The sequence below is a fragment of the Podarcis muralis genome, chromosome 4 (assembly GCF_964188315.1).
Source record: "Podarcis muralis chromosome 4, rPodMur119.hap1.1, whole genome shotgun sequence".
NCBI classification, from domain to species: Eukaryota; Metazoa; Chordata; class Lepidosauria; order Squamata; family Lacertidae; genus Podarcis; species Podarcis muralis.
Genome location: NC_135658.1, coordinates 6,085,436 through 6,097,843, shown reverse-complemented (window position 1 = coordinate 6,097,843; position 12,408 = coordinate 6,085,436). Strand labels below are relative to the sequence as shown.

The 12,408-nt window shown below is 49.3% G+C and overlaps 1 protein-coding gene across 2 annotated transcripts in view; it reads right to left on the bottom strand.

The window, feature by feature from the left end:
- Positions 1-10,167: 10,167 nt before the first annotated feature.
- CLPB (ClpB family mitochondrial disaggregase) overlaps positions 10,168-12,408 on the bottom strand; it is a 76,450-nt gene continuing 74,209 nt past the window's right edge. For both annotated transcript variants that reach the window (XM_077926837.1, XM_077926836.1), the window contains exons 15-16: positions 11,938-12,042; positions 10,168-10,944 (exon numbers count right to left, since the gene is read on the bottom strand). In XM_077926837.1, coding sequence (XP_077782963.1) covers positions 10,693-10,944; positions 11,938-12,042 — 357 coding nt within the window. In that variant the 3' untranslated portion in view covers positions 10,168-10,692. The remainder of the gene's footprint in view (positions 10,945-11,937; positions 12,043-12,408) is intronic.

Below are 12,408 nucleotides of genomic sequence, written 5' to 3'. Positions count from 1 at the left end.
GCAAGGACAGAAACAGCCCAGGAGAAAAAGGGGGGGGGGGGCAGGGAAGCAATATCTAAAGGGTAGGGGCCATAACAGAGAAGGCTTCACTCGTCACCTCTCAGGCCTTTTAAAAAATTGGGGGGTTTTAAAATTGCAAATTTCAGAAAGGAAAGTAAAGGAAGGAAGGAAAGAATCATGACGAAAAGAAAGACCTATCAGCAAACATTAACACAGTAAGCATTAATACCTCCATCTTAGTTTACACATATAGATCATTATTTGCCATCCAGGGTATTAAGTCTTTGGCCCAACACTCAGGTGCTGAGTGTTTATGCTTCCAGGCTTGGTTCAGCTTCTGCTCAATCCGTCTCAATTTTAAATACGTAGAATCATAGAATTGTAAAATTGGAAGGGACCCTGTGGGCCCAACCCTGGGACCTCCAGCTCTGGAGGCCCCATTTCATGGAATGCCAGTCTCTATGGGCTGAGCAACAGGGAAGAGCTCTTTGTCCTCCTTGCAGACATCACAGAGGCATCCACAGCGAGGTGGCGGCTGTTGGATTAAATTGGATTTTCCGGTCTGACCCGGCAAGGTGACACCCGCATGCTTATCCTGTCCATTTCTGGTTCTGTCCCAGGACTAAGACATCCAGGGAGGCCACAACAACCCTTTCATGAGAGATCAAATAAGGCCCTTCTTCACTCACCACGTATTTAACCTGTGGAACTCCTGCCCACAGGAGGTAGTGATGGCCACCAACCTGGATGGGCTTTATAAGAGAATTAGAAATTCATGGAGGAAGAGAGGGCTCTCAGTGTCTGCTAGCCACAATGGCTAGAGCTCAGGTCCTGCTTGTGAGTTTCCCTTTACACAAACACACACTCAGGAAATGAACAATTTAGGCGTGAGCAGGAAGAGGGAAGAATGGGACCAGAATTGGGCAGGGAGCGTTATGCGCACTCCACCAACGGGTGCAGGGGCCAGGCTTGGACCCCCACATGAAATGCCCATTGCCTGTATGCAGTTTTAATTCCAGTAGTGTTCAATTAAGGGGACGCGGGTGGTGCTGTGGTCTAAACCACAGAGCCTAGGGCTTGCCGATCAGAAGGTTGGTGGTTCAAATCCCCGCGATGGAGTGAGCTCCCGTTGCTCGGTCCCTGCTCCTGCCGACCTAGCAGTTCGAAAGCACATCAAAGTGCAAGTAGATAAATAGGTACCACTCCGGCGGGAAGGTAAACGGCATTTCTGTGTGCTGCTCTGGTTTCGCCAGAAGCGGCTAAGTCCTGCTGGCCACATGACCCGGAAAAACTGTCTGCGGACAAACATTGGCTCCCTCGGCCAGTTAAGGAAGATGAGCGCTGCAACCCCAGAGTTGTCTGCGACTGGACTTAACTGTCAGGGGTCCCTTTACCTTTTAGTGTTCAATTACTTGCTAATATTATCTTTCCTATCTTTTTAGCTTTTCCAATTTTATCTATGTTTCTGTCTTTTTAATCTGTAGTCTGCCTTGAGTCCCCATCTGGGAAAAAGGCATAATAATAATAATAATAATAATAATAATAATAATAATAATAATAATGGCGGAACTGGTTGGCCGTAGTGAGAGCAGAGTGAACCAGTGGCCTGACCCAACAGGCTATTTTACAGGAGGGGAGAGGGCCCTTGTGATTGGATCCTGCTGGCAGGGTTCCCATGCTGGACCTCTGATTGGCTACTGTGAGTACAGGATGCCAGACTAGGCGGGCCGTTGGTCTGATCCAGCCGGCTTCTCTTGCGTTCCCACGTTCCACCCAAGGGGCTTTGCTCTGCAGGATGCAAGCTTTGGCCGAACCTTTGCTGAGCTCCATCTCAGTCCCTCCTCCTCCTCTTCCTCCACCTGGCAGTGTGGCATTATTTGCTCTAGACGCAGATGAAGCCGCCTGGGCGCGGATGAGGCCAGGACGACGTGGGACCACCCCAGCCCTCAGCTCCGCAGCCCCTTCTGGTAGTGGGAGCCTGCATGGCCCTAATTGAATTACCGTCCCCGGCACGGGGCTGAAGGCTGCTGGTAATTGAATTTCTGCTGTCACAGGCTACTGTTTCTCTCCTCCAGCCTCTGCCTGGGTTTTTATTGTTCCTTGGTTTGACTGCGATGGCACATTTATTTGATCTGTCACAGGCAGCCCTTTCACCCTCGCCAGTTTGCTTAAAGGCACGCCGCCTCGGCCTGCTTTCCTCCCCCCCCCCGCCTCCCAGCTAAACACAATTAAAACAAATCGGGGTGCGTGTGTTGTGCTTCAGCCCCTTTCCCTTGTGGATAAGCGATTGGGTCCCCTTCTTACCCGGGGCTTGTTTGCAAGCCAGGAACAATCCTGGATTGGACTGAGGAGGATTGGGAATGAGCCCAGGACACAATGGCAGAATGGCAGAGCTGGGAGCAGCCCCCAAGAGTCATCGAGCCCAACTCCCTGAAGATAACCACGATTTTTAAAGGTGGGGGGGCCTTTCCCAACTCAGGAGCTCTGGGGTAGTAGTGCTGGCGGGCGGATCAGGACGGTGTGGGCTCAAGCTGGCGGGAACTTCCATGCAAAAGGGGGCTTCATTTTGAGAGGGCATGCGCCCCACTTTAATTATGATGCTAAAGTGACTGGCACTGGGGCTTTTTTCTCTGTGGGGGGAAGGGGTGCTTGACAATGTTGCTCTGAATTTGCCAGGTCCCTGTACAAAGTACGCACTGTGCATGATCAAGATTCCCAAACAATGGAAATTCAATAAGACCTTTTATACCCTCATTTGGGAGAAGGGAGCTGGATATTCTCTCTCTCTCTCTCTCTCTCTCTCTCACTCACACACACACACACACACACAGATGTGTTTAGCAGGCTGAAGTTCATCTCTGTATACGAGGAAGGCCCATGCGCTGTGTGCCACCACTCAGATGCTGAACGCTGAGAGCCAAACATATGCCAGGCAGTGTTGAAGGAATGGGTTTCCAAAACCCAAAAACTGACTGTGCAGGCAGTTTTTAAACTGCACCAAAATCCCCATTTCTCCTTAGCTAAAATGCATAAACTTCAGCCGTTGAGCAAATGCAAAACAAGAACACAGCTCTCTCCCTTATCAGTTTGACGGCAAGACTGGCCTTGACTCTACCAGTAGAACAGACACAGACATATCTTATGTTCTGACCACAAATGATGCAGAGACCCAAGTCTGGGACTAACGCCAGAGCATGTTCTCGGAAGTAGTGACCTCTTGCTCCAAGATAGGAGTAGGAACAGGAATATCCTTTTATGGTCAGGAGTGCAGGAAGGAAATCCCTTTTAAGGTTAAAAGTGCCAGAGCAGGAACATATGTGATGTCAACCCGCGTACATAGGCTGACGTGGTTGGGCTCTGAGGGGAGGAGGGAGAGGGTGCCTGGAGGATATAAATACTGCATGAAACTTGTCATTTCTTTGGACTTGCTGTGGACTCACCACGCAAGTGCCTTCTGCTATCTGGAGAGCAGAATAAACTCTTTCTTTGAACCAACTCGGTGTCATTTTGACTTCCTTCCTCCTGTCACGGAGCAACGCAGACCCAATTGGTGAACTCCAATAAGGCTACAGTGTAGTACAGTGGTACCTTGGTTCTCAAACTTAATCCATTCCAGAAGTCTGTTCCAAACCAAAGCGTTCGAAAACCAAGGCACGCTTGCCCAAAGAAAGTAATGCAAAACGAATCAATCCAATCCAGACTTAAAAAAACCCCTAAAACAGCAATTTAACATGAATTTTACTAACGAGACCATTGATCCATAAAATGAAAGCATTAATCAATGTACTGTACTATAAAATAAATAAAACAGTAAGGTAAAGGTAAAGGGACCCCTGACCATTAGGTCCAGTCGTGGCCGACTCTGGGGTTGCGGCGCTCATCTCGCTTTATTGGCCGAGGGAGCCGGCGTACAGCTTCCGGGTCATGTGGTCAGCATGACTAAGCCGCTTCTGGCGAACCAGAGCAGCTCATGGAAATGCCGTTTACCTTCCCGCTGGAGCGGTACCTATATAATAATAATAATAATAATAATAATAATAATAATAATAATAATAATAATACTAAATTTATTATTTGTACCCCGCCCATCTGGCTGGGTTTCCCCAGCCACTCTGGGCGGCTTCCAACAAAGGTGAAAGATACACTAAAATGTCACATATTAAAAACTTCCCTGAACAGGGCTGCCTTCAGATGTCTTCTGAATGTCAGGTTGATGTTTATCGCTTTGACATCTGATGGGAGGGCATTCCACAGGGCGGGCGCCACTACCGAGAAGGCCCTCTGCCTTGTTTCCTGTAACTTGGCCTCTCGCAGTGAGGGAACCACCAGAAGGCCCTCGGAGCTGGACCTCAGTGTCCGGGCAGAACGATGGGGGAGGAGACGCTCCTTCTGATATACTGCACAGAGGCCGTTTAGGGCTTTAAAGGTCAGCACCAACACTTTGAATTGTGCTCGGAAACGTACTGGGAGCCAATGTAGGTCTTTCAAGACCGGTGTTATATGGTCTCGGCGGCCGCTCCCAGTCACCAGTCTAGCTGCCGCATTTATCTACTTGCACTTTGACGTACTTTAGAACTGCTAGGTTGGCAGGAGCTGGGACAGAGCAACAGGAGCTCACCCCATCACAGGGATTCGAACTGCCGACCTTCAGATCGGGCAGTCCTAGGCTCTGTGGTTTAACTCACAGCGCCACCTGCGTCCCTTAATAAGGCAGTAGGTGATAAAAATTAAAAATTAAGTTTTTTTCTTATGTGCACGGATGTTAGTCATTGTTAGGATGGGGGGCTTTTATTCATTTCCGCAGTCACACAATCAATCAATCAGTAGCTGAAGGGGGTTCTGCACAGTCACAGAAACAAATTAACCGAAAAAGCCTCAAAAACGCAAAATAAATAGCAAAAACAAAAGCGCCAAACTTAATCCGTTCCAGAAGTCCATTTGACTTCTGAAATGTTCAAAAACCAAGACACAGCTTCTGATTGGTGCAGGTGCCCTGGAAACAATAACCGACAGCCACATCGGACATTCGGCATCTGAAAAACATTCGAAAACCGGAACACTTACTTCCGGGTTTTTGGCATTTGGGAACCAAGGCGTTTGAGAACCAAGGCACCACTGTAGTTAGAGCGTCGGACTAGGGCCTGGGAGACAAGGGTTCAAATCCCCCGCTCACTGGGTGTGACCATGGGGGCATTCACTGCCTCTAAGCCTTGCCTACCTCACAGGGGTCTTGTGGGGATAAAATAGGGATCTGGGAGAAAAAAACACATGTATGTCTCACTGTGCTCCGTGGAGGAAAAAAGGAGGAATATAAACTCAATCAATCAATCAATCAATCAATCAATCAATCAATATCCTCTCATTCATTCATGCTTCCTCCTTCCTGGATGGCAGGCGAGTGATCCGCAAGCCACTCTGGGGCGGCTGTGATATAAGAGGCTAGGCACAAATTTTGGATAGACCCATTTTCCACAGTTCAGTTATTTAAATATTTATTATTATTATGCTCCTTAATACTAAGGCAGTCTCTAAGCAGTTTATAAAAGCTTATTTAATGAAACTGAGAAACTTCAACAGAATATAATCCATACAAAGCAATACAATGCAATTCAAGAACTACATTCCAAAAGTGCAAGACCCCAAGACAGAAAACTACTAGCAGCACCTGTTGAGGAGACATTAAGAACCTGGGCTGTCTCTCCCCTTCACTCTCCCTGCTGCTGACCCACAACTCTGCAACACTCGCCCAACTCGCAAGAACGTCCTGCCCAGATTCTGTCCTCCACCCCTTGGGTGGGTGGGGGGGAGTCAGAGGGGAACAGGCGGTGCACACAATTATCAGGCCTTGGAAAGCTGGATGAAGTTCATCCCTTTTGTCGAGTTAATTAAAATAATTTCAATTGGATTTTGAATACACCTGCAATTTAATTGTTCCCATTTTGAATTTTGTTGGGTTCTTATCTTCCTTAGTGGGTCATGCAACCCGCTGTTTTGAATAGGTTAGGGGGTGCTGGGGAGAAGTTTATGGAACAGAGAGGGGAGGGGGTGCCCCCCAAAAGTTTGGGAACCGCTGGGTTGGAAAGGAGGCTGCTCTGTCTCCTCTAAGGTGAGAATTGCAAGATAGGAGGGAATGCAAGGCTCAAAGCTTTGAACGCTTGAGCCTCCTCATCACAGCAGACAGCAGCAGGGACGCGGACTTATAAAAAATATTGGGGGGGCCCGGGAAAGCTCATGAATAATAAATAAGCTCATGAATATGCAAATAAAGTGGCGCCGCCTCCTCGTGAGCGAATAGGGGAGAGCGTGCTGCGCCTATTAATCAGCTCCAAAGGAAATTGGGTGGAGCTTTTGCTCGGGAGGGAGGGCAGGAGGCATGCAGCCCGCCCCTCCCTGTGCATTTTGGGCTGGGGGAGGGGCGACGATGGCGCTCTGCTGGAGGGGCGCCGGAGATTATTGGGGGGGCGGAGCCCCCCCAAACGAATTTTTGAGGGGGCTCGGGCCCCCTCAAGCCCCATGGAGTCGGCGCCTATGGACAGCAGGATGAGGCCACAGAGGTCCTTGTTGCTTCGGAGCACCAGAGAGGAATCTTCTGCCTTGTGTCCATTTCCCATCTGGTCCACGAGGTTCAAACCAAGAACATTCTGCCAAAAACATTATTTAGACAAGCCTACCCAGATGTTCTGAAAGTTGATGCACGTTTTAATCTGTTTCTGGTCTACAGTACTGTTATTTAACTTTTCAAAAGTCTTAAAATTATTGTTGCCGATTCTTCTTATTGATAATGTTTATTGCTTCATCTTTTTCATAAACCGCTTTGAGGGTTTTCAAAATCAAGTGTATAAATTTTATAAATAGACGCAGAATCGTACTCCAATAAGAGATGGGACCCAGGAACTGAAGCACCAAGAATGAGTGCATTTGTGGCATTCTTACGAAATGTAATTTTATTAATCAAAGCCGTGTTAAGGTGCAGTTCAAAAACCAAAGTGCTTCCAGGTGGGTTTACAAGTCCAAGGTGCAGGGAATGGAAGGACTAGGGCGGGGAGAGGAGAGGCTGAAGGCATGAAGTCTGTTGCTTTTAAACCTTAAGGAGGGAGAGCTGTGATCAGAAGCACGAGGCTCTGGATCAGGCTCCTCAACATCGGCCCTCCAGATGTTTTTGGCCTACAACTCCCATGATCCCTAGCTAGCAGGACCAGTGGTCAGGGATGATGGGAATTGTAGTCTCAAAACATGTGGAGGGCTGAGGTTGAGGAAGCCTGCTCTGGATGCTTCCAAATTCTGCACCAAGAAAAGGCTGATTCTGCAAGCTGAATAATTTGAACATGCTTAGCAAATTTGGCCTCTTTGCTATAGTCTCTGTTGGCCACAAAAAGGAAGTATCTGGGTAGTGTTCTGCAGAACCTATCCTTGCAACTGTTCTGCCACTGTGAGAACAGGATGCTGGACTAGATGGGTCATTGGCCTGATCCAGCAAGCTCTGCTTATGTCCTGATGTCTTGTTTGTCCAACGTGGCTCAGGTGAGTGGGTGCCCTATGCAGAGAACAGGAATGCTGCCAACGTGGCTTGCAAAGAGCTCAGGATGATTCACACAACAGGGAGCCAAGTTGCCCACTGCTGTGGGGAGGCAACCCACTGCCCCCCCCCCACGTCCAACCCCCTGCAATGCGGAGAAGCGTGGAAATGGGGCAGAGGTTGACTTCTCCTCATTGCTCTGAGTGCAGAGGTATGTTTTGAGAGAACATTTGCAAGCCAATGTACTCAAAAGGTTCCTTTGAGAACCTGTCCCAGGGAGCCAAAGGCTGTGGGGGAGCCACACCAGGAAGTCTGGGTGCAAGACCACCCCACCCCACCCCACCCCCGAGAGCCACACTCTCTGCAAAGCAAGGTCCAAAAAGCAAACTCTCATCTCCCCACTTTTCCCCGGCTGCGAATGAAATCGCTGACAAGGCTGACAAATCTGTTATCCTTCCGCTCAGCTTAATGAGGCTGATTCTCAGCCCTGCGAGCTACGGTTGCTCCACGAAATAAATAAGAAATGCAGAACACTTTTGGAGTGCTAAAACTGATAAATCATCATCATCATCATCGTCATAATAAAGGTATTCCTACCCTGGTTCCTGTTCTCAATCCTCCGGCTGTAATTAGATTAGCAGCCAAACCTCGAGGCAAACTCAATCAATGGGGCTGGAGCTCTGCATGCTTATCAGAGTTATATATATGCTCACTGGCGATCAATCGATCAATCTGCACCCGTGGCATCTTTGCATCGCCAGCTTCTTGTGCAAAAGCTGGCACGGTCCACAGCTGGGCCCTGGGCCCACCCCCAGGGAGCATCGTCTGCGGCTGGGGAGCGAAAACAAATGACAGTATCGGCATTGTACAAATCTATGGGGAGGTCGTACTTGGGATACAGTGTGAAGTTCTGGTCGCCACACCTCTGAAAGGATAGTGCAGAGTTGGAAAAGGTTCAGAGAAGGGCAACAGAAATGATCAGGAGCGAACTCCCCACGAGGAAAGGCTTTTCCTATGAGGGGAAAAGGCACTTAAGGGGAAACAGGGAAACGATCGAGGTCTGCAAGATTGCACATGGCGTGGAGAGGCGTTTTCCTCCCTCTCTCTTAATATTAGAGCCCAGAGAGGCCATTAAACGATGCTTGAATGTTGGAACAGGCAAAACGGACAAAAACAAGTAGTTCTTCGCACAGTGCATAGTTAAGTTATGGAGATTGCTCCAACAAAATGCAGTGATGCCTACCAAAATGGATGGCTTTACAAGAGGATTAGACAAACTCCTGGGCCAGAGGGCTCTCAATGGCTACCAGCCAGGATGGCTATGTTCTGCCTCCACTGCTGGGGGAGGCAAAGCCTCTGAATACCACTTAGGGTGGGGTCCACAGGCAAGGAGTGCTGCTGTTGCGCTCAGGTCCTGTTTGCAGGTTTCTCTCAAGGCGGCATCTGTTTGGCTGCTGTGAGAGCTAGAAGCTGGGTCTGATCCAGTAGCCAGGCTCGTCTTATGTTCTTGTTTCGGTAAAGAGGAACTAACTATGCCACCAAACGCTCTGCAGTTTGAATCAAAGAACGGTAGCATTGGAAGGGACCCTAAGGGCCATAGCTAATTCCTGGCCACTGGCTCCCGCTTCCTCTCAAACTTTGCTCCTCCCCGCTTTAAACCATGGCAGGGTGTACAATATTTCCTACTGTTTTAGGAAACTAAATCAATTTCAGAGCAGCAAACAATCCCACGAAGAGCAGGAGGAGGAGGAGGAAGCACATGTTTGGGAAGGGCAAAAAAGACGCCCTCAGTCTTGTGGCTTTGGAGAGCTGCGCCCCATCGTGATGTTTTGGGCATGTTTCTTGGCTTTGGTGAGCTCCAGCTTCCTCGCCATGGGAGCCACCGGCCCCTTGGCAGGCAGAGAACAGAAGCGTAAGCCAGAGAACAGAACTGCCCCACCACCGTAACAAGGAATAGTGATGCAGGCAGACTCTTAAGGGAGAAAAGGCAAAAGGCATAATTCAGCAGGATGTTCTTCTGCACAAACGGCAACGCAACAGAACTCTGTTGGTCAGACCCCCCCAAGCTGGAGAACTGTGTCCGGTTCTGGGCACCACAGTTTAAGAAGGATGTTGCAAGAGGAGGGTGACTGAGATGGCCGAGGGTCTGGAAACCAAGCCTTATGAGGAATGGTTGAGGGAGCTGGGGATGTTTAGCCTGCAGGAGAGAAGACTGGGAGGTGATATGACAGCCATCTTTGAATCTCTGAAGGACTGCCAACATGGAGGATGGAGCAAGCTTGTTTTCTCCTGCACTGGAGGCAGGACTCGAACCAATGGATTCAAGAAAGGAGACTCCAACTAAACATCAGGAAGAACTTTCTACCAGTACGAGCGGCTCGATGGTGGAACAGACTCCCTTGGAAAGTGATGGACTCTCCTTTTTTTGGTAGTTTTTAAGCAAAGGTTGGATGCCCGTGTGTCAGTGATTCTTTAGATGTGATTCCTGCATTGCAGGGGGTTGGACTAGATGACCCCTAGGAGGCCTTTTCTAGGATTCTACAAACTGTCCACCTGCACAGCTTCCATGCATTTCAGCCGAGCATGTGCAAGAGGTTCCCCCACCGCCGCCACCTAAATGCCCGAGATGAACAGACGAAGAGAGGAGCTCATTTGGTATCCATCTACATTTATTGCAATAACTTAAGAGATCTGGTTGGCGCCCAGGTGGCTGGAAAAGGCCACACCCAGCACTTTCGCAGAGGCATAACCTTGGTGAGCGTCTGGAAAAGTCACTTTCTGAGACCTGAATCAGCACCCCACACATTCTGCAGCATCACTTTTGGGGCTGGAGGGAGGCAGGCACAGCAGCTTGCTCGGAACAAGGAAGTTCGTGCTTATTTGCCCTGAGAAACCCTGCCCCGCCCAAAGCACAAACCTCTCCCCCTCGCAAACAGCTCTGCAGGGCAGCAGGCTGAACCCGCCCATCGATTTTGCACAGGGTAGCCCTGTCTCAACAAGGCTGTAGCAGTGATTTGAGCTATATGGATCTCTCTTTATCTCTCTCCCAGCTAAGCTCTGATCTCCAGAGAAACCCGGGTTCCCCAAACCACCTTCCTTACTCCTCCGTCTACATCTCATGATTGTTTTATTACTGACCACACAACCTGAAGCTCCGCAGGGGGCAGCCCGCGGGCCTATAAAGTATAGGACATCTCGTCGGGAGCCAACGGGGCCTGAATGTCCAGCTTCCGGCTTTTGCTGTCCTTCTCAACTATCTCCAGCCGCAGCGTGGGGCCCTTCCTCTGGCCCTCCGCGGGGGACGAGCTGCCCTTGGCTTTCAGGGGCCGCTTGTCTGAGTCGTCCACCGTGATCCGCAAGGTGCAACCACGGGGCAGGAGGTCCTGTTCGTAGGCGGCGGCGAGCTGGTTCACGACTCGACGTTCAACCTGGGGATCAGGGACAGAGACGAGCCACATAGTAGTGAGAAGAGTTCTGGATCAAGAACACAGACCCAGGTTCAAATCCCACATGCAGCCGCAAAGCTCCCTGAGAGGTCCTGGCCTACTTCCTATCTTCCAGCCTAACCTCCCTCACAGGGTTGTTGAGAGGGGAGCTGCCTTGAGCTCTTTTAAGAAAAGGCGCAGGATAGAAAATTAAATAGAAAGAAGACAAAGTCCCTACCAGAGAGGAGTGGCAAACCAAGCTGATGGATTATGCAGAGATGGCAAAACTGACGGGAAAACTTGGAAATCAAGAGAATAACTTTATAAAAGAATGGGAAAATGTGTAAGTTATTTAGGAGACCACTGTAAGCAGATGGAAACATTAGCAGGATTTTGATCTCACTTGTAGTGTGACTATTATCATGGATAATATGGTTTGATATAAAAATCGGAGTATGGAAGAATATTCAGGAATGTTTAAAAGGGAATTTCATGGAGGGGTGGGAGGAAGCCTGGAGATTTGAAGGAATCTCTTTACATGGATATGTTTTTCATTTTCTATTTGTTTATAACTTCGTATTTGTGAAACCAAATAAAAATGACTTAAAACAATAAAAAAACACAGAAATCCAGCCTATGTGGGCAGCCGTAAGCAGAAGCCACCTTGAGACTGGCAGACTGCACATTCAAGAGATTGCACATCAGTGAATCATGCTGCACAGTTGGAAGGGGCCACAAAATCTTAATTTCATATATGCTCATGGGGAATGAGACCTTGGGGTCGTAGCGGATATAGCTCAGTGAAGAGGTTCAGCTGTGAAAAGGGCAAATTCCATGCTTAGGACAACCGGAATGATGCTGGCTCCCTTATGAGCCAATGTTGCAGCAGCATTGGTGGAGCATCTTAGTTGAGGGAGAAAGCAAGCCTTGCCACCAGGTGCCTTCTGTCAGCGCTGGAAGAGGAGCAAGAGCCCGCTCTGCCCCCCCCCCGCTCACCTCGTGCTTAATGGAGCGGGCTCCGTAGTGCAGGTTGTAGCCGTCCACTAGCACGTCCATCACCTCCCTGTCCCACACTAAGGTGATGTTGTGCCTTGCCTTGGCCTGCAGGGGGAGAAAGAAGCAGCAAGTTACTGGGATCCGATGGACACGCTTTCGCTCTCTGAAGCAGAGGCTGGTTTGCACTGGGCTGAGCAGAGAGCTTTCTGGGCCGGAGTCTCCTATCTACGGAAAGCAACCCCCACCCCCCTCGCTTGAACACTGGCCTCCACCGTGATCCTGGTGAAATGAGGACATCTTCGTAATACCACCGCACAGAAAATCTATATGGCTGGAGAGGATTTGCGGGTGTGGGGTTTTGCTTCTTTTTTAAAGTGCTGCAATTTGCTTCCCCTGGAAAACAGCTTCATCAGAGCGGACAAGAGTTAAGGAGGGAATCGGTTCTATTACAACCTACCCCGATCCCGTTAA